The sequence below is a fragment of the Myodes glareolus genome, chromosome 18 (assembly GCF_982192425.1).
Source record: "Myodes glareolus chromosome 18, mMyoGla1.1, whole genome shotgun sequence".
NCBI lineage: Eukaryota > Metazoa > Chordata > Mammalia > Rodentia > Cricetidae > Myodes > Myodes glareolus.
In genome coordinates this window covers 68,490,999-68,517,722 of record NC_142043.1, presented here as the reverse complement: position 1 = coordinate 68,517,722, position 26,724 = coordinate 68,490,999, and the positions used below count along the sequence as shown (strand labels likewise).

The following is a 26,724-nucleotide window of genomic DNA, read 5'->3' as shown; positions in this document are numbered from 1 at the left end:
TCAGCCACAACACAGAGATATGTATAACCATTTTTCTTTTATTGTACTTAGAAGGTACCCGGAGATGGGCTGCTTGGGGAGACAGAGGGTGAACCTGGCCCTCTCCATGTCCTCAGAGCTTTCTGTCTCCAGCCCGGGTTGGGACCTTCTTTCTCCTGGCACTGAAGCTGACCCAGGTCCTTGAGTGCACAGCAGCCACCGCCATCACTGACTGGCCTCTCGGTACTTGTGCATCAGGTCGCTGACATCCGAGCTTTCCACCTTCACCCAACCGTCTTCCTTCATGTGGTACACTGTGAGCAATTGAAAAAAAAAACAAAAACAAAAACATGGCATCAACCCATTCTTCAGTAAGTCTCCTGTCAGTGGTGTGGTGTGGCTGACAGCAGCCTCTTACCCCGCATCCACACACAAGCTGAAAACCTTTTCCTGGGACTTCCGTGTTGTCAAATCTGAAAATCTCTACTCCAGGGCCCCCCGAGTTTCCCATTCTAAAATTTCCCTCCAAGGTGTTTGGGGAACCCCAGACCAGTCTCTTACTATTGACTACGCCTCCAGAATAGCAGTCTCTGTGGGTGGCATGAACGATAGCCCTGCGGCCAAGGTCATAGGCCTCTTCAGGACTGAGATCCTGCCGGTAGCCACTGTCCATCACCCCATAGGCGTAGCTGTTCCCGCTGCCCGTGGAGAACATCTGTCCTGAGAGCCGAGTCCCGTTTTCATCCACGTAGTAGAGTCCTGGTCCCTATAGGATGGGAAACCATCCTGAGTAAAATCTGGAACTGGTTTGATCATGTAAAGGCTTAGGTGTGATTGGAGAAGAGTAGCCGTCGTAGTGATGCTGCCGTGGGAACATCACTCTGGTAAACATCAGGACCTGAGCCAAGCACGGGGGAGGGTAGTGTTCAATGGGTAAGAAACAGTTTATCCAGAGTGGGGAGCATAGGAACAGGTCACCCCCTTCTTGTCCCAGCCACAGCGAGAGTGGGGAGCTTAGGAACGAGTCACCCACCTTCTTGTCCCAGCCACAGATCATGCTGCCCATGGAGAGGCCCATGCCCCGGTACTGGAGCATCATGTTGGAAAGCAGCTTGGAGGCTGCAGACACGGAGATGCGCTCCCCATTCCGCAGGTAGTACAGCCTAGGGGAGAAGGAGGGAGGCCTAAGAGGTGGCAGGTGGGAGGACTCCCGCAGAATGAAGCAAGAAAGGACTGCAGAGACGCGCGTTTGGAAGCTATGTGCTGGTGTGATGTAAGAACGAGGGAGAGATTTGGAATTTAAATTTACAAGCCTGGTAAAGTGGTGCACACCTTTAATCCCAGCACTCGGGAAGCAGAGGCAGGCGGATCTCTGTGAGTTTGAGGCCAGCCTGGTCTACAAAGTGAGTTCCAGGACAGTCAGGACTACACAGAGAAACCCTGTCTCAAAAAACAAGAACACCATCCTACAGGACTGATGGCGTTTGGACATTAAATAATTGGCAGATTATCTGGTTTTATAAGCAGGGGCGAGGTCTAAGATTTGGAGAGTTTTAATTGCACAAAGCCTTTTTTTTAATCCCTTATTAGTGCTAGGATGGATAGCCGGGGTAAGTGACCTGGGAGATGTGAGGACTGAACAAATGAAATGAGAAAGTCTGCCCACCTGCATTCCTTGGCCAGCAGCCGTTCCCAGTACTGGCAGTCGGCCGCACAGCCAGACATGGTGCCAAGCAGGTAAGGGTTAATCTCGATCACCTTGTTCACCCTTAAGGTGCCTAGAAGAATTTTGAGATCAAGGTAATGAGCCCAAGGTGCACCAACTCCTTAGTTGCTGCTCTACCCAAGGCGGTGTGCAGGCCTCAGGCTACCAAGAGAACACCTCCCGCCCTAAAGCATGCATACTCACTAACATAAGTGCCCGCAGAGGCCCGGGAGTCCACTGCCACGATGACCCCATGCTGGAACTTGAAGGCTAGTGTGGTTGTACCGTGGGCCATCTCGATCTGAACATTCCTTTCTTGGTCACAACCAAAGGACCTCAGGAAGTCAGTGGGCTAAGAGAGAAGAGGCGGAAAGGGGGCTTTGGACACCTCAGTAGCAGCAGGGGTTTGGAGAGTAGTGGGTGAGGAGGGGTCTCCAGATTCTCTAACCACCAATAGCCAGACTGGAGATGGAGGAGGAAAAGCAGGAGGCATGGCCGCCAACCTTTCTGCTTTCCAGCGCGAGGGAGCAAAGGTCGTGGTAACTGACTTCAAGGTGTTTGCCCAACCATGGCTCCTTCAGGTCTCATTAAGCACATTATATTAACCTACGCTCATTTTACAGTAGAGAGGCTTGAGACCAAGACTGTCTAACATGTTACAGGATACACAAGGGTGGGTTGTCGAGGCCAGGTGAGCCACCCAAGTTCACAGGTCATCCAAGACAATGCTCGGCCCCTGTAGCAGCGGTGTGTCTGTGAAGGTGTGGTGATTTGTGTAGTGCCTTGGGGTGGGAGCTCCCCATATTCTCTCTGTGTGTTCTCTCTCTCTCTCTCTCTCTCTCTCTCTCTCTCTCTCTCTCTCTCTCTCTCTCTCTCCTCTGCCTTCACCTCCACGTGGGTTTTTTATGCCTGGCCTGGATGCTGCTCTCCTGGGCAGTCCCTCCAGGCTTCCTCACCTCCTCAAACCCAGGCAGACCCTCCTTCCTCTGCCGCCCTGTTGCTTCTCTCACGGGTCCTTTCAGTCCTCACCTGCATCCCCCGCGGAAGTGCGAGCTCCGGAGCTTGCACAGAGAAACTGTAGTGTCCCGGGTCCGAGTGAAACCCACTTTCTGCACCCAGGGCAGCCCACTCGGGCCGCTGCCCCCGAGCGCCTCCGCACAGATCCAGTAACGCCATGACCGTTCAGCCCCGGAGATCCGTCGACTCTCCGACAAGGAAGTGAAAGCGAAAGCCACAGCACGAAGGGGAGGGAACCAGAACCCCCCCCCCCCAATCTCCTGCCCTTTCCGAGAAGTGCCCAATGAATGGGTGTCTGAACTAAGAATGTCATAGTGGGGATGCGTTTCCTTGCTGCCCGGTGGGTGAGACCAGCTAGAGAATGGGCGGTGGGATGGAAGAAGAGGTGCGCCTTCAGAGGCCGCCTGGCAGTGGGGTACGTGAGAGCCCACAGGCGGGCATCCTCTGGAAACAGCAGAGGACCGGATAGGGTACCGACACCTAAAGAGATGCTCCAGAAAACTGGAGCCTGTGAGGAGCATTGAGCAGTTTTCACCTAGGAGTGCGTTCTGGGGACCGGGGCGGCAATCAAAGGAGCATCATTTAGAGAACCCGAAAATACGATAAAAGGGTGCATGGGGTCCTTAGTTCCTGGGACGACAACGGGGGTCGGGGAGCCAGCCAGTGAGTAAGGAAGGGCCATTCAAGGAGAGCGCACAGTTCGGGTTTTTCCATGTGGTCCCTCTTAGGGCTCCTCCCGGTTCAACAATCTCAGCACCCTGAGGCCACACACGAGAACGCGCCCTTCTGCACCGGCTGTTTGCAGTACTCAGGTTCCGGCTGAGCGCCTTTTCCTCGTATTCTTCTAAACCCCGCCTCTCCTTGCAACCTGTACGGACCTCATCTGCCCAGCAACTGCTAGCGTCACAGTCATCTGGCCCTCCCTGAATGGAGAGATTTACTAGATAATCCTATCCGCTTCTTTGAGATTATCCCGGCGTGTGCCTCTGAGAAGCCAGGTGAGAGATTCAGAAAGGATCAAGTCGGACGAGGTGGCCCTGTGGCACCCTGGCTTCCCCACTTCCACGCCTCCTTTCACCTCGGGCTCTGAGACACAGCTACTAATGGGAGCTGCAGGGATGGGGCGGGTGGGGGGGGGGGGGTGTGCCTCCTGATCCTGCTCAGCACGGGGACTCGGTACTGAGAAAATCAAAGATGATAGGACGCAGTAGTAAAACAGAACTCTGAAGAGTGAGACACCAGGCTGTGTGTTGGGAAGCGCCCTGGCTAACTCAGCGAGCCGTTTGTGGATGCTGAAGAACGGAAGCTACAGTACAAAACAACAGTTTTATTATAAATACCAGGAGCCCACGGGCTACCCACAGGCCAGCCTATGCCTTTGGTTAATCAAAAGCTGCTGCATTTTGGGCGTTTCTTCTCATCAGTTCCATCCCCAACACGGCACAAACCAGGTTTTCGGTGCTGTGGTACCAGAACAACACCAGGAGAGAGGAGGCAAGAGAATCGGGAGTTCAAGGTCTTCCACGTTTAGGGTCACTCTGAGGTACCTGAAGTTCAGTCTAGCTAAGGGGCAAGAGTGGGGGTAACATTCATGGTAAATTCTGGGCATCTCCCAAGTGTTACGTTTTTATCTTGCTCCTCAGCTGAACCCGGCCAGTGGGTGTGGTAATATCTTTGCTCCCAGGGTCTCTGCCACACAGAGCACAGGACAGTGGAGGAGGGCAGTGTGCAGAGCACAGGTCCAGAGGCCTGTCAGTCTGAAGGAGCCCCAAGAGCCTCCACCAGGGCCCGGTAGCACCCTCCGCTCTTCTCCATGAGCTGCGGATGGGTGCCCTGCTCGCAGATGGAGCCGTCTTTGAGAACGAGGATGTGGTGAGCCTGCTCCGCCAGGTTGAGCTGCTGAGTGATTAGCAGCACCGTAGGAGAAGCCGGTCCCCGGTTCTCATACAGGAGCCGCTGGACCTGCAGAAACACAGACCTTACAGGGCAGGGGCCTCTGAACTTCCAGGGCTGGTGCACAGTGCACTGGCCGACAACCACCGGATGCTGACATTCCTGATCTGAAGCCTTTTTTTGTTAAGGCCTCTTTGCAAGAGGTGGCACAGATTCACCAAAGCACCAGTGGGGGAACTGAAAACTTCCTCGTCGACCCATAAGCTGGGAATTTTTAGTTTTTTTAAATTTCTTCCTTCATTTATTACATCCTGACCTCAGTTTCCCCTCCCTCCTCTCCTCTCAGTCTATCCCCTTCACTTCCCGTCTCCCCCATCTACTCCTCTGTTTCCCTTCAGAAAAGGCAGGACTTCCCGGGATACCAATCAAGCATGGCATATCAAGTTGCAGTAAGACAAGGGTTGCCTCGTCTAGCCTTAATATGTGGGTATTTTTTTACACTCAAGAATATATGTTAATTTGTGCTTTGAGAATATCACACATGTATACAATGAAATATAATCATACTGCCTCCCATTTCCCTCCTCTCTGCCCCACCCACCCACCCACACATTTCCCCATCCCTACTGCATACACCCTTTTAAATAACCCACTAATAAACTGAGAATTTTTATATTTAATTTAAAGAAATTTAACTTCGGAGCTGGAGCAATGCTGTGGAATGTTTCTTTACACTGTGTGAAGCTGTGTCACTGTGGTTGGTCTTAAAGGGCTGGGTGACCATTAGCTAGGCAGGAAGAGGTTAGGTTGGACTTCTGGGGACAGAGAAGACTCAGAGAGTAAGAAACCAGAGTCGCCAGCAAGATGGAGAGGAAACAGGATGGGCCGTACAGAGTAAACGTAGCCGAGCCACATAAAAGTTGTAAATTAAAAGATACGGGTTAATGTAAGTCGTAAGAACTAGTTAGGCCAGGCGGTTGGGAGGCAGAGGCAGGTGAATCTCTGTGAGTTCGAGGCCAGCCTGGTCTACAGATGAGATCCAGGACAACTAGGGCTGTGACACTGTCTGTCTCAAAAGAAAGAAAGAAAGAAAGGAAGAAAGAAAGAAAGAAGGAAGGAAGGAAGGAAGGAAGAAAGACTAGCTAGAAACAAGCCTAAGCCAAGGCCGAGCTTTTATAGTAATAGTAAGTCTCCGAGTCATTTTCTGCAAGCTGGCAGCACAAAGAAACCCGTCCACCGAGAGATGTCTCCGCAGTTAAGGCACCGGCTGCTCTTCCAGAGGACCCAGAGCTGAGTCCCAGCACCCACACGGTGTTTCACAATTGCCCATAACTTCAGTTTCAGGGGATCCAGCACTCTCTTCTGACTTTCCGGGGCACTAGGCTCTCATGCAACACACACATATTCAGGCAAAACCCTCATACACATAAAATAAATAAGGTGCTCATACATAAAATAAACACTCATATACATAAAATAAATGTTCATACACATAAGATAAATAAGTCTAAAAATGTAAAGAAAAATTTAACTTAGTAACAAAGAACATGAGAATTCAGGCAGAGGACTTGGATTTGGATCCACTGCTCTAAAGCTGTGTGATTTTTAGAAGGTTAATCAACCTCTCTTAGTCTCAATTTTGCCATCCACAGAATAAGCAGAGCAAAGGACTCCTGATGGACAAATGAATACAAAGGGCAGGATAGCACGCCTGGGGCAACACACACTCAGCCCTCATCGACACACATCTGGGGCACAATGCACACTCAGCCCTCGTCGACACTGTTAGGACAGAGGCCCTTTTTACGAATTCTGAGTGTCCTGGAGAAAAGTTAGCGAGAACTGAAAATTCCAAAGACAGGTCTGAACAGTTACGTTGTTTGCTTAACTAACTGGATGAGCAACAGAGGTAAGGTCTGTGGCACTGAGAGCTTAAGGAGACGACAGAGCAGGGCAACCCCACCCTCAGAGGGCAGGAAGACTGCAGTGGGTCAGGGTCGTGGAAAATTATTTTAACTGGGTGAAGATGTGTTACATTTGTTTCTGCTGCCTTTGTTAACAATGTAAAGATGTGTTACATTTGTTTCACCTTGCCTGACTAAGGCACCTGATTGGTCTAAGAAAAAACTGAATGGTCACTAGCTAGGCAGGAGAGGGATAGGCGAGGCTGGCAGGCAGAAAGAATAAATAGAAGAAATCTAGACTTGAAAAAACAATGAGAGAAGAAGGAGAAAATGAGGAAGAAAAAGAGAGATGCCCAGGGCCAGCCAGGCAGACACAGAAGAAGCTGGAAAAGTAGGACATAAAGAAAGAAAAAGCAAAAATCCCTGAGGCAAAAAGATAGATAAAGAGAAACAAGTTAATTTAAGTTGAAAGAGCTAGCCAGAAATGAGCCTAAGCTAGGTTGAGCATTCAAAACTAATAACAAGTCTCCATGTCATGATTTGGGAGCTCGGTGGCAGCCAAAGAAAAAAGAAAGCCTGCTACATGTCTGACGCCAGCATGGTCTTCAAACTGAGTTTCAAGCCATCCAAGACTACAGCAAGATGGTCCCAGAGAGAAGGAAGAGGAGAACAAGAGCCTCACCCGTAGCTGGTTGTTGGCATCCAGGGCACTGGTGGCATCGTCCAAGATAAGCAGGCGTGGCTTCCGGATCAAAGCTCGGGCTAAGGCCACTGCCTGTCGCTGACCCCCTGACAGCTGATTCCCAGTCTCGCCCACCTCTGCAGAGGGAAGAGACCAGCTGAGATGGAGATAGGTGTGTACACACACATGCACACACTCGCACATACAGACACACTCACATTCATACAGAGAGAGATTCACACAGAGAGACACTCTCAAACACATGAACACACACAAATGCATGTATACACACAAACACATGACCAGCGGAGGCAGCTGGAAGGGGACTTCTGAGGACGTGAACCACAGAAACAACAGTTTCAGCTACAAATTGAAATACGAAGGGCCGGAGGAATTGAGTAACAAAGGCAGGGTTATCGGAGTCTGGGATACCTGTGTCATAGCCCTGAGGGAGTCCAGAGATGAAATCATGGGCTCCAGACTTCGTGGCCACAGCTCTGATTTCCTCCATGGTTGGAGTCTGGATCAGGCCGTAGGCAATATTTTCTCGGAAACTTCTTCCAAATAGCAGTGGCTCTTGTCCCACTGCGGCCACCTAAGGTGAAATGTAAAGAGGCACAGGCAGGAAACACAGGAGTGTTATTGTCTAGGGACTGCAGTCACAAGCAAGTGCACACTGTACGGTCACGTGTCCTGCACACAGTCCCCACTCTGCCCATGATTTCCCCCACCTTCCAAGTTCCTGCAAGACTTTCCACTGAGAATATCCTCCTGGCTTGGTCTCCTCCCTCCCCAAGGCTTCCTCCTTACCCACCTGGAGGTGCAGGTAGTGGTGATCATACTGGACCAGGGGCTGGCCATCCAGCAGCACCTGGCCCCCCGTGGGCTGGTACAGATTCTGCAGCAGGGCAGCCACGGTGCTCTTCCCGGACCCGTTGGGCCCCACCAACGCTGTCACCTTTCCAGGGTGCAGTGTGAACGTCAGGCCCTGGAGGCAGAGAAGCACATGGCAGGAGCTCCTCTAGCCTGGAGCCTGTCACAGTTCTCGTGTGTAATGTGACATATTACCCAAGAGGAAAAATGGGAGAATACAGAGCAATCCCTGACCTCTGTATGCATGGACTTCTGGGATGATGTCATGGAAGGAGAAGAGAGAGAGGCTGGGGCAAATGAATTGGCAAGAAGCATCACTGGGGAGTAAAACTGGAGGCTGAGCAATTCCAAGAAGCAGAAATAACATCTGCATCTCAAACGGCAGCTGGAGTTTTGCCACGCCAGCTCCTTCGTCATAGGAGCTTTCTCTTAACTTTTTTAAAGATCTATTTATTTAATTTTATGTGCATGACTACTTCCACGTATGCATCCGTGTCATGATCATGTCTGGTGCCCACAGAGGTCCAAAGAGGGTTCAGGATCCCCCTGGAACTGGAGCAGGTGGTTGTGAGCCACCATATGCATGCTGGGAACTGAACTGGTGTCCTCTGCAAAAGCAGCACATGCTCCTAGCCACTGAGCCATCGCTCCAGCCCCAGAAGCCTTCTCTTTGAAGCCTCCTCTTCTTGTCATTGGTAAACCAATCCTGTGCTTGGGTTGAGGTCATGTATAAACACAAGGTTCTCATCGGCACCTTTGAGGGTTAGGAAGGACCGCTGGTACGAAGATGGAAGAGGCAAAGGTAGGAGGGTGGGATTCAGGGTCAGTGGGCAGTACCTGAAGAACCTGAACATCAGGATGGTTTGGGTAGGCAAAAGAGACATCCTGGAACTCGACAAGACCTTCCATGTTTAAGGGTGCCAACGAGCCACTGAGTGGAGAACAAGGCGTCCGGTCCAGGTATTCAAATATTTTCTCTGAGGAGCCCACAGCCTTCTGCATCGAGGGATAGATGGAGAGCAGAACCTGCAGAGCAGAGTGGAATGTGGGTGGGGGCAGGGCGGAGCAGGAAAGCGGGTCTGACCTGACTGACAGCATTCAGGGATATGAAGAAGCAGAGAATCGTGAACCTGCACAGATGGACAGACAGAGACAGTCAATGCCAGACAGACAGCCAATGCCAGACAGAAACAGTCAATGGCAGGCAGAGACAGTCAATGGCAGGGAGAGACAGTCAATGGCAGGGAGAGACAGTCAATGGCAGGGAGAGACAGCCATGGGCAGGCAGAGACAGCCATGGGCAGGCAGAGACAGCCATGGGCAGGCAGAGACAGCCACTGGGCAGGCAAAGGCGGCCACTGGGCAGGAAGAGGTGGTCACTGGGCAGGCAGAGACAGCCATGGGCAGGCAGAGACAGCAGACACTGCGCGGGGGGGGGGGGGGTCTCACCTCGACAGCACTGGTGAACTGCAGCTGGTAGAGAACGAAGGAGACGAGGTTCCCACTGCTGACAGCCCCTCTGACCACCAGCTGCCCACCGACGTACAGGATGCCCACCTTCAGCAGCATTCCCGAGATCTACGGGGAAACCATGCAATAAAATGGACGGGAATGTTCACAGGTCGAGTCCATTCTCCCAGACATGAGGGACGGGAAAGGAGGGATTGAGGGTCAGACTTGAACGCAGCTCAGGGAGGGCTCCATGTCCTCATCACCATCGTCTCCTCAACTGAGGAACATCTGACTCTTTAAAAAAGATTTATTTTTGCAATTTTAAGTTAAGAGGGCGTCAGAACCCCAGGAGCTACAGCTGCAGGCCGTTGTGAGCTGCCCTATGTAAGGGCTGGTCATCTGGAAAAGCAGTCTATGCACTTTTTTTTTTTTACACGTTTTTGGTTTTTGTTTTGTTTGTTTTGTTATTTCTTGGAATTTTTTTTTGTTTTTTGTTTTTTGTTTTTTTGAGACAGGGTTTCTCTGTAGCTTTGGAAGTGATCCTGGAACTCACTCTGTAGACCAGGCTGGCCTCAAACTCACAGAGATTCACCTGCCTCTGTCTCCCGAGTGCCGGGATTAAAGGTGTGCGCTCTTAATGACTGAGCTATCAGCTAGTTCTCACACCAAGAGTTTATTATTCCTTTCTTGTTGTTGTTTTGGGTCTTTTATTATTTACTTTTTAAAGCTACATGTATTTGTTTATATGTGAGTAGACACCAGGGTGCACCTGGTGGAGGTCAGAGGTCATCTTTCAGGAGCCGATTGTCTTCTATCATGCGGGCTCCAGAGATGAACCTCAGGTCATCAGGCTTGCCAGCAGGCAGCTTTACCTCCCAAGCCATCTCACGGCCTTCGCTCTCCCCACGGCCCTCGCTCTCCCCACGGCCCGTGCTCGGCCTGAGTATTTGGACTACAGAGAAGAACCACCACACCAGTTTGTATTCCCATTTTTCAAAACTGGGAAACAGCCTTAGAAAAAGACAACTCGTGTGTGGTTTCGAGCTGGTTAATGGCAGAATGGAGCCCCGAGCCTCTGGTTACTGCTTCCAATTCTCCCAATGTCCTTATCACAGATGCCTTTGGCACTTCGCGTGGCTCCCACTATCTCAGCCGCACAGTGCCAGCAGGAAGCACACACGGCGCAGGGATGCGTGGCTTTCTGAGAGACAAAGACAGGACCTGGAGCTGGGAGAGCACGTCTCGCTGACACACAGGTTGAGTGAACTCGTGTGCCTCTGTGGAAGGTGCTGGAAGGATTCTCCCAGCACCAGAAAGCACGGAGGGAATGAAGCAGAGAGTCGAGTGATCAAAAATCCCGAGTCGGTCACTCCCCACTGGAGGAGGAACAGTGGGATTGGCAAACAGTAAAATCAAGACACGTTGGGACAACAGAGAGGGCGTTCATCTTCGGGTACTCACATTCATGGTCCAGACTTGGGCTACATAGGCCAAGGCCTCCTTCTTGTTGAGGGTCTTCATTTCCTCCAGTTTCTGCCTAAACTTCTGGGCCTCTCCCTCCTCGTTGGCAAAGCTCCGCACCGTAGGCATCGCTGACAGGGCCTCAATGGCCACCTGCGAGGACTTCGCTAGAGACTCCTGAACCTTCATCTGCAATGACTGTGGGGAGACAAGGAGCAGAGGCATCACACTGGGCGTGCAAGTGAGAAGGACCGCCAATACGTATGCTTCCCAGGTGGAGGTTAGTCAGAGGGACAGTGGAAAGAGGAAGGTCCGCAGCCATACTTCCAGGTAGAAGATGTGCGGAAGAAACTAATTCAGTTTTTGTAAGATTCATGTTTATTTTTATGTGTGTATATGTATCGTGTGTGTATAGGCATCCACGGGGATCAGCAGAGGGCACCAGACGACAGACCATGGTGAACTGCCTGGCGTGGGTGCTGGGGACCAAACTCTGGTCCACTGAAGGAGCAGCCAGCACCCTTAACCCTGAACTGTCTCTCCAACCTGGGATCCGATTCATAAGGACAGATTGTGTCCAGAGAAGGCAGAGAACATGGCTGTGGATGTAGGGCAGTGTGGGGCCAGAGGCAACAGGGGCGGGGGCTCAGGTGACAGAGAAGCTGCGGGAAGTCTCACCCAGTGCAGTCTAGGAGAAACAGAGCGTGGGAACTGAGGACCCCGAGAACGTACCTGGTTCACTTTCCCCAGCTTCCGAGGCAGAAGGAAAAGCAGGGGCAGCGTGAGCAGGGTGACCAAAGTGAGGTACAGCGACCCCCAAAACATGAACGCCAGGAGACACAGGCCTCGCCCCAGGTACCACATCAGCAGGTTCAGCTTGTCACTGACAGACTCACAGACACTGGATGTGTCCTCCATTACCCGAGACGTGATGGAACCTGCCACATTGAGAGCAAGAAAGCCAGTGAGAGAGACAGTGGCTCACAGAGACAAGAGGAGCTTACAGACATTAGGGTGCCATGGCAGGCATGTCAGGACGGCATCCTGAGGAGGCTGCAGCTAGCAGGGGTAGGAGCCTGGGTAGGTGTGGGAACCTCGGTGCAGGAAAGCTCTGGCAGACCTGCGTTGGCCTATAAAGAAGTTGTAGCTGGGTGTGGTAGCACACTCCTTTAATGCCAACACTCTGAGGGGCAGAGGCGGTCAAGGCCAACCTGGTCTACTCAGTGAATTCCAGGCCAACCAAGAATGCTTTGCTCCATTTGTGATACATCATGAATAAGGAGTCCTGGGAAGTCTCTCAACTGGTAGAGTTTTTGCCTAACATACAGGAAGTCCTGGATTTTAAGACAGGATCTCGTGTAGTAGGCTGGCCTCAGGTTGGCTCTGTGGGTGATTGACTTTGAACTTCAACCTCTATCCCCTGCCTCCATCTCCCAAGTGCTGGGATTGCCATGCCCCATTTATATGGCTGAGAGTTGAACCTAGGCATGTGTATGTAGATGTTTATAAAGGGGGGCAGTTGAGGGCAGTGTGTATAGAGATATTTAGGTTATATTATACAAACGAAAAGTTTTGTGAGCTACCTGCTTGGTTCTGCAGGAAAAACCCTGTCTCCTGGCGAAGGACAGCCCGGAACACCTCTCCATGTGCGCGGCTGTGCATGTGGCCCATGGTGAGGTTGTAGATGGCATCTCCAGTAAACTCCAGCACTGTGCTAGAGGGGTGGAGAGATGGAAGGAGGGTCAGATGTGCTCCTGGAACAGAGTTCCAGATCCCTGCAGAGATATCCCAAACAACAGTCACAGCATCCGGTTCCCTCTGCTCCGGGGCTCCCCATTCCCATCCTCCACACCTGGCTATGGTGAGAACGGACATGAGCCAGATGTTGCGGGCAAAGCTAGGAGCTGTCTTATCCTGGAGAATCCAGTCGGTGATGCGGCCGGTGAAGAAGGGAATGGCCATTTCCCCTGGAGAGAGAGGTGGGGGTCGCTCAGTCATAAGCATTATGGGCACACCAGTTACCAGCTCCTCCCGTCCCTCTCCCTGCACCACCCAGAAAGCAGGAGCTGAGCCCGCTGACCCAAGCCTGTTCAGCTACATCAAACTTTTCAAGGACTAGTTAAGAAAAATGTCAGGGGGACTGGAGAGATGGCTCAGAGGTTGAGAGCATTGCCTGCTCTTCCAAAGGTCCTGAGTTCAATTCCCAGCAACCACATGGTGGCTCACAACCATCTGTAATGAGGTGCCCTCTTCTGGCCTGCAGGCATACACGCAAACAGACAGAATATTGTATACGTAATAAATAAATATTAAAAAAAAGAAAAGAAAAATGTCAGTTAGCAGGGCTTGAGGCACAAGTCTTTAGTCCCAGCACTGCGAGACAGAAGCAGGCAGATCTCTCTGGGTTTGAGGCCAGCCTGGGCTACATAGTGAGTTCCAGAACAACCAGACTACATAGAAAGACCCTGTCTAAAAGGGAAAAAAGAAAGAAAGAAAAAAGAAAAGAAAAGAAAAGAAAAGAAAAGAAAGATGGTGAAGTAGAAAGAAACCCTCACACTGGGGCTGTGATGTCAAGTTCTGCTCCCTGTGCCCAGCACCCTTGTTAGAGCTACCTCTCGGGCCAGGGTCCTTCCCTTTCCGCCTAAGTTGCCTCCGTAGGCTCTGACACGTCCCCTGACCATTTTATCTTCCTTTCTGCCCGTTACTCTGGATTCCTTCCCTGTCCCCTGTGCCCTGCTCTTTCGCCCTGAGTCCCTCTTACCAAGGCAGGAGAGGACCAAGAGTATCAGAACCAGGTGGAGGCGCCGCTTCCCGGAACCCAGGAAGCCTAACAGTCGACACACCATGTCTCTAGCACCCCTGCGGCTGCTGGGCGCCCAGAGGCTCCCCAACTTGTACCATAGGGCGGCAGCGGGCAATGCTGCCACATAACTGAGAGCGAAAGCGTCGAGGCGACTGCCCCAGTACAGTAATCCAGCGTTGTCACCCTCCCGGAGCGCTCCCCAGGAAGCCAGCTCTCGGAATAAGGCAAGTCCCGGCTGGGCTAACCCCAGCGCCGCTGCCAACGGCGGCAAAACAGCCAACCATCCATGGGCTCCCGTTGTGACCCCGAGGACCTGGCGAACCCCCAGCCCCAGGATGGCCCAGCGACTCAGGCCCACCGCCCAGACCCGGAGCAGGGGCAACTCCGGAATCAGCAGGGAGAAGATTCCCGGGAGCCCGGGCCGCAACAGCAGCCAGTCGACCAGCAGCAGCAGCGCGGCCGCCAGCCAGGCAAGCGCAGCCATCGTGCGCTCTGTCCAAGGTCTGGTCCCAGCCTGGAACTCTCCGCGTTCCCGCTGCACCGGAGTCTCCGCGGGAGGGAAGAAGGGCGGCCCGGCGGAAAGTCCCCGCACCGGGTGGAGCTAGTGGCGCTGCCCAGAAGAGCAGGCGTTTACGGGAAGGAGAAACCGAAAGCCGTGACCTAATCACTAGACACGCCCCTTCTGAGACCCGCCTGCCCAGGCTGGCCTATTCCGGCTGTTCTGGAAGCAGCTGCTGAAGTCAGATCTGAAGTTCTGGCTAACTTCAGTTCCTGCGCCCCATGTTTTTCTCCATCACTCAATTCCCCTCATCTTTCCCAGCCTTCTTCGCGTACTTGCATGAATTTTCCCATCCCAGGCCCCACCCCAGTTTTAGGGCGGTGCCTTCAATCGTCACTCGTCTCTGGGCAGATCTGCCCTGCTCAGGTTGGCGCAGGGCGCCAAGTGCAAGTAGAACTGCCCGCCCCTTTAGCGGTGATGGGGCGGGGCCACAGGCTGCTAGTTGGGAGCGCGGCGGGCAGCACTCGGTTGGAAAGCCGAGCTCCGCTCTGCTAAGATGCTGCGGGCAGGAGCAGCTACCGCCGGCTTGTTCCGGACGGGAGAAGTCCACACTGGGGTAATGGGTCTGGGGGTGAGAGTCAGCGGGTGGGGTGACCAGAGAACCCTAAAGCGCTGGGAAGCGGACCAGGAGACTGAGACTTAGGAAGCTTGTGGCGCCCAGCGTTTGCGCCCCACAGTGAACGTAGGGTATCCCTGCTCAGAAGTGTGATGTCCCGGGGTCTGTGGAGGGACCCGCATGCGAAGCTGGTGGGAAGGTGCGTACTTTGGCTCGAGCTGGAAGCTTCTAAGGGAAGCTGCTACAAAGCGCTTTCGCTTTCACTCTGGTCAGTGCAGGGGTGGGGGTGGCTATTGGTTAAACTAAGTGAGGGGCTTGGGGACGCTGCAGAGAGGGGCTGACAAAGTGTGAAGGACCTGGGTGAAAAGGTAACATGAAGGCTCGTTGAGAAGGACCTACACATCAAACATATCTTTGCTTAACCTGGCCCTCCACAACCTCTACCCTAAGGACAAGCTCTCTAGTGCTGGGGTTGCGGGGATGGGGGGGTTGAGGGGTGATGGGTGGCCCTCCTTGGCCCAGGTGTTGCCCTGCGCCCACCACCCTCCCCTTCCACTCCCATGCTTGCAGGAGAACTTTGCCCTGGCCTAGGAGCTGGGGAGGAGATGGGAACTGGTTTCTGCTCTCTGAAACACCAACCACACTCCTAGCGTGGTTTGGGAGAGCAGTTGGTAGAACGGAGTGGCCATTTCTGGCCTTTTATTTGTGGTCAGTACGTCAGAAAGCACACTCAGGTTCAGGGTCCTGGAGATCAGAACGAGGTGTGGAGTGGCCAGAAAGGTTGGGAAAATCTCCCCTCGCTGCCAAGGAGCAGTGGAGAGTAGAAGTCTAATCAATCAAGAGTTCAGAGAGAGACCTGTGTGAGCCTGGAAAACCTATTCTCCTAATGAGTTTTCTCGGTGCAACGGTACAACCCAGGGTCTCTAAGGCGCCTTTTAGCTCAAGGGGCGTAGGAGAAGTAGACGTGTCTTTATCCTCCTTCACATTTCCTTGATTCTTGTCTTGAGCTGCTGCTCCCCAGCAGCCCCTCCCCTGGTTGCCGAGAAGGCCCTTCAGTGAGATTTCTGCTCTCTCTGAGCGATCCTGGCAGCTTCCTCCTGCCTGGGCTCCTGGCTGTGTTAAGCACTCTTCCGTGTCCCTTGTCCCTGGGAACCTGCTCCTGATTAAGTAAGGGTGCAGGTGAGGGATCCAGACCAGGAAAGACCCCATCTGTTTCACAGTCACCCGTGTGGTGCGCACTGGGCAAGCAGTGCAGACATTTGCTCTCTGGCCTTCTCCTCCTGTCCCGATTGCTTCCGCCTCTCAGAACCCTGTCCTAGCTTCTCTCCAGGGTGGGAAGGGTCACACTCAGGCAAGCTGGAGCTTGGGGGTAGGTGTCTCTACGCTGTAGTACAGCCAAACTGTGACAGTCCCCTGCAGTCGGATATAACAGCACAGAAAACAGAGGGAAGCTCAGGCCCGAAGGACTGTATGACCTTGAGTCAGTTACCCCTGCCACCAAGAGTTGGTCTTCCTTAAGATGAAGGGCCGAGGCGCTTCTTGCTCTGACATTTCATGCTCTGTGTCTCTCTGCAGACAACCATCATGGCGGTGGAGTTTGATGGGGGTGTCGTGGTGGGTTCTGATTCCCGGGTGTCAGCAGGGTGAGTATCATAAAAGCGCTATGTGTTGGGAAGGGAGCTGGTGGCCCTAAGTGCATGTTTTTCCTGACCCGCTTTGGAACAGTATGGTAACCATCCAGAAAAGCTTTCTAACTTTCCAGAAAGCCATCAGAATGCAATGCTGGGTAGGTGTTCCGACCTCTGAATTCCCGGGCAAGGATCTGCAGGGCTCAATGTTTTGTAGCTTGTTGGACGTAAAGAAATCTTGTCTCCGAGGAACACGGGGTAGGTTATGGGGAGACCCTGCTATCTGCACTTAGGATGAAAATGGTTTTGTCAAGCAGGGATCTCACTCATTTGCCGCAGTTTGATCTGCATTTGCTCGGTCTCCCCTCCTGGCCATTTTCCCCACACACCAGTGAGTCTGTGGCTGACATCCCAATTGTTTCTGCTCTGTTCTGTAGAACTACCACAGTCCCTCAAGGTGACTTGATAGCAGAGAAACGCCAGGAAGAGGCACGCTTTTCTTCTTTTCTTCACCTTTTTTATTATTATTTTGAAAAAGAGTTTTTAGCCCTGACTGTCCTAGAACTCACTCTATAAACCAGGCTGACTTCGAACTCAAAAGTCCTTCAGCCTTTGCCTCCCAAGTGCTGGGATTAAAGATGTGCACCACCGCCACCTGGCTCAGAGGCATGCTTTTCTTAACGAGGTGGTCTTTTTATTGTTTTGCTATAACATATAAGCATTTAAAATTTATTTAAAATAAATAAAAATTAAAAGCCTAGACTCAGGGGACTGTAGTATCTAAAATAGAGTCTCCTGTAGCACAGGTTGGCCTCAAACTTGCTATGTAGTTAAGCTGTCCTTGAACTCCTGATCCTGCCTGTTCTTCCTGAGTGCCACTATGTCCGGCTTGGGCCACGCTGGGTTTTGCGCCTGCCAGGCAGGGACTAAGCCAGCTGGGCTGCATCCCCAGCCCAGCAGTCTCCCTGTGGTTAGCACGGTGAGTTACCTAGCTGACACAATGTCTCTTTGCTTTTCCTGTTTTAACCGAAGCATTGCAAGCCTCGCTCTTCTCTTGTCAGACCGACTTGAACGTTTGGCTCCTTCCCAACAGACAAGCGGTGGTGAACCGGGTGTTTGACAAGCTGTCCCCCCTGCACCAGCGAATCTACTGTGCCCTTTCCGGCTCAGCTGCTGATGCCCAAGCCATAGCTGACATGGCCGCCTACCAGCTGGAGCTGCACGGGTACAAAGCCCCGGGGTCCTGTAAAAACCCCCAGCTGCATGACTTTGCCAGCTTTGAACTTGCACTGGAGTGTCTGGGGACCAGTGTCCTGCTTCTGTGGAGAGGAAATCACAGTAGTGACCCTATCTCCCTGTGGAGGCTTGAAAAGGGCACATCATTGCCCTGATATAGGAAATCATCAAGAAGATAACAATTTGGCCCACCCCTAATATCAAGCAGTTGCCAGATGAGAAATCAAGGTCACTGGGCCGGAAGCAAGGCCCTTATCTGCTCTTACCCACGAGGGCAAGGCCCTTAGAGTCAAAGAAGGGGTTTATCAATTGGAGTGGGAAGGTGGAGCCCAGAAAAAGAGGGTGAATAGCTGAAGGTGTCTCCCTGGTGATGTGGGACCCCAGCTCCCCTAGGCACGTGGGAGAGAAGCTGGAGTCTCCTGCAGCTGCTGCAGGCTCAACTGTGGCTGGCAAAGAGGGTGACTGTGGTGCCAAGGGTGGGAGAGGGTGACCGTGGTCCAAGGGTGGGACTTAGAACATGGTACTGACCTTAACTCCCAACACCCTCTTCAGGTTGGAACTGGAGGAGCCGCCCCTTGTTCTGGCGGCTGCAAACGTGGTAAGGAATATCACCTACAAGTACCGCGAGGACTTGTCTGCACATCTCATGGTAGCTGGTTGGGACCAACGTGAGGGGGGCCAGGTAAGCATGTCCCTTCCTGGTCTCGGGGTTCCCAACTCCTCTCTTCAGAGAGATGAAAGTCTCACGTCAATGTGGTCCAAAGACAGGTCCTCTAAAACATACACCTGACCAGGTGTGGTGACACATGCCTTCAGTCCCAGCACTCGGGAGGTGGGGGCACGTGGACCTCTGTGAGCCTGAAGAACCTGATGTAGATAGAGTTCCAGACCAGCCAGGGCTACACAGTGAGACCCTGCTTCAAAACAGATGAATGAATGAATGAATAAGGAAGGAAGAGAAAGAAAGAAAGAAAGAAAGGAAGAAAGAAAGAAAGAAAGAAAGAAAGAAAGAAAGAAAGAAAGAAAGAAAACTGCAGGTGCAGGTTCGGGTTCAATTGTGGGGTCCCGGTCTTCATGTCTGCTTGTCCCAGTGGAGGAAGCTGTGGGGTGATCCTTGACTCTGACCTGTGGAAACTGATCTCTAGGTGTATGGGACCATGGGAGGAATGCTGATCCGACAGCCCTTTGCCATCGGGGGTTCTGGTAGTACCTACATTTACGGTTATGTGGACGCAGCCTATAAACCAGACATGACCCCTGAGGAGTGCAGGCGCTTCACCACAAACGGTAAGTGGCCAAGTGAGGGGTGATTCGGGGGGGTTGTGGACATGAAAAGAAAGTAGACTGTGGGGAATCAGAAAAGGAATACATGGGCGAACATCCTATGTCCAAGACTTTAGACAATATTCACTTTAGTTATGTGTAGTTACATGTGGGGGGGGGGCTTGTGCGTGTGTCTGTGGAGGCCAGAAAAGGATCTCCTGGAGCTGGAGTTACAAACAGTTGTGAGCCACCTGGTGTGGGTGCTGGGAACCAAACTCGCCCGGGTCCTCTGTAAGAGCAATAAGTGCTCTTAACCACTAAACCATCTCCCCAGCTGCACCCTGCAAAACTGGGAGAGTGGAAGGGAACGAGGCAAATGTTAAAAGAGCTCTGGAGCAGCCAGGATGCATGGGGCTGCTTGGAGCAAATCAAGTAATAGTGTAAGGTCACTATGGGAACCAGCCGTGGGTGGGCCAGCACCACCCTGCTCCAAGTCAGCTCACACGAGCTTGATTTGGACAATGTGGATAATGTGTTCATCTATACCCTGAAGTAGAACACGGTGGGGACATTCACAGTCGGGACACGGGCAGATGCTGCTCTTCTGGGCATTTCTGAAGATGCCTTTTTGAGGGAGACATGGCATATGGCTGGAAAGGGGAGGGATAGAGCATTGAGGCTAAGCCATATCCTGCTCCTGTCTCCAATGCAAACCCTCTGCAGCCATCGCTCTGGCCATGAACCGCGATGGCTCTAGTGGGGGTGTCATCTACCTGGCCACCATCACAGCTGCTGGCGTGGACCATCGAGTAATCCTGGGAGACGAGCTGCCAAAGTTCTATGATGAGTGATTCACACCCAGACTCCCCTGTCGTGAAACCAGATCCTGGTAGCATGGACCGAAAGTGAAATGGGTGTCAGGAAGAAACAACGTAGGGAGAGGAGCTTCCTCCCCAACCCAGATATCAGAGAGCCGTTTTTATTCTTTTTTTAAATAAACTTTGCTATTTAAAAAAAAACACTCGCAAATAAAAATAAATAAAACATAAATAAATAAATTGCAAATACATGAAAACATCCAACACCAAAATTAACCAGATCCAAAACTTTCACAACTCAGTGAACTTCTATACAGTTAGACTTGGGAGTCGAAATGGTAGCTGTGAAGCTTCACGTTCAGGTTCACACTTATCATTGTTTCTTTTGTTGGTTGGTTTGTTTTTTTGAGCCAGAGTTTCCCGGCAAGTATGGAGCCAGTCCTGGAACTCACTCTGTAGACCAGGCTGGCCTCAAACTCACTGAGATGGTTCTGCCTCTGCTTCCAAGTGCTGGGATTAAAGGCATGTGCCACCACCGCCTGACAACTTATCATTCTTTTCCTCAAAGCTAAAACATCATCTTCCCCAGAGAAAGGGGGTAGAGGGCACTAGGAGAAAAAGCCCCATACATGAGAGGGTGCTGTGTACTGATTTTTTTTAAGTTTTAAAGATTTATTTACTTTTGTTGTCTGCATATAAATTTTTCCCCTTCATAAATATGTGCAGGTCCCTGCAGGGGCCAGAAGGACACTGGAAACTCTGGAACTGGAGCTTAGTTGTGAGCTGCCACGTAGGTGCTGGGAACTGAACCAAGATCTTCCGCAAGAACAGCCAGGCACTTAGCCCCGGAGCCATCTCTCCAGCCCCTGGATGGGTTTTTACATAATGTAGACCAGGTGCTGAGGAGATGGCTCAGTCAACAAAGGGTCAGATGTGCATACAAACTGGGGACCAGATTCCCAGCACTCATGTAGAAGCCAGGGCCAATGGCACCTGCCTGGAACCTCGGTGCTGGGGAGACAGAACAGACCCGTGGAACTCAATGGCCAAACAAATTACTAAGTCCCAGGTTCAGTGAGAGACCCTGTCTCTCCACATGCAAATAAGATAAATAATTTTTTCAAATAATGCAATCCATAAAAATTCTCACACAACTGCTGGGTGCAGCTCAGAGGTAAAGCTCAAAGGAAGGAAGATAAGCATTCACTCACAGATGAGAGTACAGAGCCCTCGTCCCTTGGCAGGCAGCGTCGCAGGTGTCCCAGAAACCAAGGAAACCCAGCTCCCGGTTCCCATCTTTCTGTGTCCCGAGGCAGAACCAACCACCCCTTCATCCTCCTGTGGTCAGATGATGCCCTGGTGACCTTGAGGTAGCGTGCGTCTTCAGTGCACACTGCTATTCTGCTAATAAACAACTAAATGAGCAAGCATATAAAACTGAACAGCGAGTAAGATTGAAGGTGGAGAGAGCCCACAGATTCAAGGTACGCTGAGTGATCCCGTGCCTCTGGAAGTGGGCGCTCGTGGGGGTGCCTAAAATCGCAACGCCGGGGGGGGGGGGCTGCTCTAGCCCTGCTGCTTAATTTATTTTGAAATGGAAATGCTAGTTTAAGAGCCCCCCCCCCAAGCCACGATGGCCACTGGGTAGGATTCAGAAAGCAAGAACTGAAAGCGGGCAGCGAGCAAAATCAGAACCCCCAGCATGCCCAGAAATCAGCCGCAGTTGCTCAGTGGCAGCCAGGATGGTCCCTAGTGAGAGGAACTGAGAAGGGACTGTGAGCAGGACAGTGCGGGGACTCTCCAAGCTCAGTTAGCCTTGATTCTCAAGCCTGAGACATGCCTGAGCCAGCACCACACAGACCCGCAGAAACACACCGAAACATAAACCTGTTCAAGTTGGACGGCTTCGTTTTGTTTCTATCGCTCAAATAACCATATCGTTGCACTCTTCATTCCAAGAGTTTGAAACCTCTACCAGAGGCAGACGGTTTAAAAAGCAACTGAGACAAAAGGAAAGTAAGGGTAAGAAAAGTAAAGAAAACCAAGGCTAAAACAAATATATAGCTGGGCGGTGGCCGTGCACACCTTTGGTCCGAGCACTTGGGAGCAGAAATAGACCTCTGTGAGCTAGAGGCCAGCATGGTCTACAAAGTGAGTTCCGGGATAACTAGGGCTGTTACACACACACACACACACACACACACACACAAAACTGTCTCAAAAAAAACCAAACAAAAAACAAATACACAACATAAATGTCAAAAAGTAAAATGGCCAGCTGGATGACCGAGTGGTAAAGTCACTTGTCATTAAACCTAATGACCCAGGTTTTAGTCTCTGGACCCATGTGGTCAAAGGAGAATGCTAACTCCTTGAAGGTGTCCTCTGACCTCAGGGCACACATGCATCCTGAAAACCAATAAATAAAGAGTGTGGCACTGGCTCACACTGGTTGGCAGATCCATGTAAAACACTGGAGAATTTTGAAAGGCAGTTGTTAGCCCCTGGCAACTTGCTGTTATCTGCAGTGGAAATGTCTATACTGTGGAAATCAGAACACTTCAAGCTGGGATGTTCTGAGTTCTCAGAGGGTTAATTTAACAGGGCACACATGTGTCACAAGCTATCAACAGGCAACAGTTGGCTCTGAGCCACAAATCCATGAAAGCAAAGAATGATCACCAGGCAGAAGAGTAAGGAGATCCTGTCTTTAAATCACCATCTCAAATACCAAAAGCCATACTCAACTTTTGGAGCCACATGGGCCAGGAACTGAGTGGTTTACACCAGTACTGAAGCAATCCCTGGTGAATTTCAGAGAGCCAGAGGCCTGCTGCGAACTGTGCTCTGTAACAACCTGCGAGAAAATTAGAACATGGTAACAAAATGACGCTTAGAATCCTCATGCTTTGGAAACTAACAAAACAATGGTAACAAGGATTTAAGACAAAAGCACAAAATAGCTCACTGGGAACTGACTTGTAAAAATGTTACATATTGAAAATGTTACATGAGGCCAATCCCAGCACTAGGGGGGAGGGCAATGCAGGCAGATCTCTGCGAGTTCAAGGCAGAACAGGAATAGACAGTGAGATCTTGTCTCCAGGAAAGCACAAGCTGTCTAGAGGAAGTGAAGCCATGTCTGCTGGAAGGAGGCAGTGGAAGGAGCAATGTGACCAAACACATTTTATACATGTCCTACTTAGGGTGACTCTGGCTGTGATGAGACACCATGACCAACACAGCCTCGGGAGGATGGGGTTTATCTGGCTTACACCTCCACATCGCTGTTCATCATTCAAGGAAGTCAGGACAAGAACTCACAGAGTGGGATCCTGGAGGCAGGAGCTGATGCAGAGGCCACGGAGGGTGCTGCTTACCGGCTTGCTCCTCATGCCCCGCTCAGCCTGCTCAGGACCACTAGCCCAAGGATGGCACCATTCACCACGGGCTGGGGTCCCCTATCAATCACTACAGCCTGGCCTCATGGAGTCATTTCTTAAGTCACCCTCTGAAGATGACTTTAGCTTGTGTCAAGTTGTCCCAAAACTACCTAGCACAATACTTATATGAAAATGTCCCTATGAGACCCAGCGCTACGTACAATAAAAAATTCACATGTCAAATTTTGTAGGATGTAGCTAAATCTGTACTTTAAAGAGCTGTATCCCTTCAAATACATTGCTTTGGACCCTCAAGATGGTTTAGTGGGTTACAGCACTTGCTGACCAAGCCTGGTCCTGTGTTTGATTCCTGAATCCTACAGTGGACGGAGAGGACCGACTTCTCAAAGTTGTCCTTTGACCTCCACACATGCACTGTATTGTGCACAGTGCGTGTGCTCACACGTGCATGCATACACTCTCACACCATTATCGTTATCAATTCAGATACAGTAATTTTGAGAGAAAATACATTTTATTACAAAAGAAGTTAAAAGTAAATGACCTAAAAATTCTCAAAAATTTGAGAAAGATCTGGGGCTGGTGGCGCACGCCTTTCATTCCAGCATTTAGGAGGCAGAGGCATGGGGAGCTCTGTGAGTTCAAGGCCAGCCTGGTCTGCATACTGAGTTCCAGGCTAGTCAAGGCTACATAGTCAGAGAAAACAAACACACACCTGGGAAAGATGCTGGTCAGAGGCTCTGCGGGTAAAGTACTTCTTGCTCTTGCAGGGGACTCTGGTTTGGTCCCAGCACCCACATGGTGGCTCACAACCATCTGTGACTCCAGTTCCAGAGGACCTGGTGCCTTCTTTGACCTCCTGAGGCACTACACATACATGGTGAACATACACATACCGGCAAAACACTCTTCCATTTTTTAAAAAGACCACGTACTGCTCTCACCAAGGGCTGGAGTTGAGTTCCCAGGACCATGCCAGGCAGCTCACGGCTGCTGCAAAGCCAGTCCTTTATTGGATCTGCTGTCTTTACACCATGAAGCAGACCCAGTGAGGGGCTTCATCTACTTTAGGCCATTGTGCGCAAAAATCGCTGTTCCATTGACATATGAGGGGCCCGGGGATTCCTCCCTTTTCCAGGACTGTAACTGGACCCCTGATGTTTCCGCCACGGCTCACAGCTGTAGCCTTCAGGGCTCCTAGGCGTCTTGATAGACCTTATGCCAAGATTCTAAAACAAACAAACAAACAAACAACAACAACAACAACAACAACTTTGGAAAGACTTTTCCCCTTGATCTCGCATAAGTCCATGAGTTACAGAATGTTTCATTCCAGTGGGAACTGGTCAAGATTTTAAATTCAAAAAAAGCTTCCAAATGGCCTTGCAGAGCAAATCTGTCTCAGGATAAGACAGAGAGAGTGGGAGAGGGGGAGCCAAGCCAAAGGCAAACACCTTCATATGTCAGCCCAGCAACTTTAGTTCAGGATACAATGAATCTGCCCTCATCTCGCTTCTCCTTCATTTTTAAAATTTATTTTATTTTAAAATTTATTTTAAAATTTATTTTATTTTAAATATATATATATATATATATATATATATATATATATATATATATTTGTATCTGCATGGGAGTGCAGATGGCTGCAAAACCCAGAAGAGGGTTTTTATACCATCCAGGATCCCGTTCCAGGGAATGGTGCCACCCACCGTAGACAGAGCTTCCCGGTTTAATTCATCTACCCAAAATAATCCCGCAGTCATGCCTAGCTCCCAGATGATGCTAGCTCTCTTGGAGTTGGCCATGGCACACCTTCACATCACCATCTAGGTAGACATCACAGCCTGGACAAATTGACCCCAGATTAGCTGTCACGTGGCTCTGCTGAAACTTCGGGATAAACGTGGCTTAGGTAAAGGGAAGAATGACCTGAGTGTTGAACCAGCTAGAGCTGGTTCATCACTCAGGTACCAGTCTCTTACATCCAGGAGAACCTATAATGCGTGTTCAGAGGAGACAGAAACCATGCCAGTTTTGAGAGATCAGGTTGAATTTTTTTGTCCCAACCTTTGGCTGCTTCTGACCACCTGGGAAGCACATGGAGGACAAGGAACAAGAGTGAAGTTTATCTGAACTCAGGACATGAATGAAAGACTTCTACAATCATCTTTTATTAAAAGGCTTTTTATTATTTGTGTTCCCAGTGTTCCCAGAAGAGGGTGCTGGGTCTCCCGGAGTAAGAGGAACAGACAGTTGTGGCCCACCCCATGTGGGTGCTCAGAGCCAAACCTGGGTCCTCTGGAGAAGCAGTATGTGCCCTCAACTGCTGAGCCATCTCTGCAGCCCTCTTCACGGACATCCCGCAGAATAACTGCTGTCCTAAAACCAGTGCAGATGTACAGGAAGGCAGGTCTCCCGCCTGCTGCTGGGGGAAGGCAGGTCTCCCGCCTGCTGCTGGGGGCTGTGAAGCTGTAGAGCCCTTGTCTGGATTCTACAGTGGCTCTGACAATCACAAGTCACCAAGCCCCTCAATGGCCTCACTGGCAGAAAGAGACCCCGTGTGGTGGCTTGAGTGCAGCATTGAGAGGTAATTAGATCATAGGTGGTCACACTGCTAACCCCTAATCAATAGGCTAATCCATCAATGGGCTCACAATTTCAGCATTATTGGAAAGTAGGAGGTGGCTCTTATCAGAGAGAGTGGGTCACAGGGTCAGGCCTTGGAGGGGATCATCTTGTCCCCGCACCCTTCCCATCTGCCTCTTCCTCCTAGATGCCATGATGGGAAGAGTTTTGCCTCACCATGTCTTCCACGCCATGATGCCCTCCCTCCCCTGAAGCCAAGAGCCAGGGTCAACCTTAAGTTGGCACCTCTCAAACTGTGAGCTGAAATAAACCTATCCTTCCTCTGTTTATCTTGTATTTCCCCACAGCAGCAGAAATCCAGCGCACCCTGATCTTAGTTGTTGCTATGTAACCATGATGTCCAAACAGCATCTTAATACAGCATGGATTTATCACTGGGTGCTTTGGGGGACATTCTAGTGTAGACTGTGGTAGATAACATGTTATCCATTTTAACCATCCAGGATGAGTTGACAATATGACAGTATGCAGGAAGACTGTCCTGGTTCCTCAATACACGTGAGAAAGTACTTAGGGATGAAATGTCAGACTGCTCACCTCATTGGTGTGGGACAAAGGTCTGTATTCTGTCAATTATATTTTAAATAAATGCTGATTGGCCAGTAGCCAGGCAAAAAGTATAGGTGGGACAACCAGACAGGAAGTAGAGGTGGGTCAATAAAAACAGAAAAATTCTGGAAAGAAGAAAGTCCTAGTCTACAGTCGTGACCCAGCCACAGAGCAAGCAAGATGTGACTGCCTCACCAAAAAAGGTACCAAGCCACGTGGCTAACATAGACAAGAATAATGGGCTAATATAAGTTATAAGAGTTAATAAAAAGCCTGAGCTAACAGGCCAATCA

The 26,724-nt window shown here is 50.9% G+C and overlaps 3 protein-coding genes across 4 annotated transcripts; 1 reads left to right on the top strand and 2 right to left on the bottom strand.

Annotated features, from left to right (window-relative positions):
* Positions 1–18: 18 nt before the first annotated feature.
* Positions 19–2,909, bottom strand: Psmb8 (proteasome 20S subunit beta 8). The gene is made up of 6 exons (XM_087898434.1): positions 2,714–2,909; positions 1,889–2,036; positions 1,646–1,757; positions 1,013–1,142; positions 541–745; positions 19–293 (listed from the first exon to the last, which is right to left on the bottom strand). Exons 1-6 carry the CDS (start codon positions 2,858–2,860, stop codon positions 205–207), a joined length of 831 nt encoding a protein of 276 aa, XP_087754560.1. The 5' UTR covers positions 2,861–2,909; the 3' UTR covers positions 19–204.
* A 1,099-nt stretch (positions 2,910–4,008) lies between these two features.
* Positions 4,009–14,563, bottom strand: Tap1 (transporter 1, ATP binding cassette subfamily B member). The gene is made up of 11 exons (XM_085679946.2): positions 13,728–14,563; positions 12,819–12,933; positions 12,550–12,680; positions 11,699–11,904; positions 10,967–11,164; positions 9,503–9,631; positions 8,891–9,079; positions 7,995–8,168; positions 7,613–7,775; positions 7,181–7,317; positions 4,009–4,663 (listed from the first exon to the last, which is right to left on the bottom strand). Exons 1-11 carry the CDS (start codon positions 14,251–14,253, stop codon positions 4,454–4,456), a joined length of 2,178 nt encoding a protein of 725 aa, XP_085536072.2. The 5' UTR covers positions 14,254–14,563; the 3' UTR covers positions 4,009–4,453.
* Positions 14,564–14,725: 162 nt separating this feature from the next.
* Psmb9 (proteasome 20S subunit beta 9) lies at positions 14,726–20,030 on the top strand. 2 transcript variants are annotated; one of them, XM_048451095.3, is made up of 6 exons: positions 14,726–14,884; positions 16,460–16,527; positions 17,606–17,737; positions 18,301–18,430; positions 18,894–19,035; positions 19,735–20,030. In XM_048451095.3, exons 1-6 carry the CDS (start codon positions 14,825–14,827, stop codon positions 19,860–19,862), a joined length of 660 nt encoding a protein of 219 aa, XP_048307052.1. In that variant the 5' UTR covers positions 14,726–14,824; the 3' UTR covers positions 19,863–20,030. The 2 variants fall into 2 exon arrangements, with proteins under 2 accessions (XP_048307052.1, XP_048307053.1); XM_048451096.3 differs by lacking the exon at positions 14,726–14,884 and adding an exon at positions 14,946–15,083.
* Positions 20,031–26,724: the final 6,694 nt, after the last annotated feature.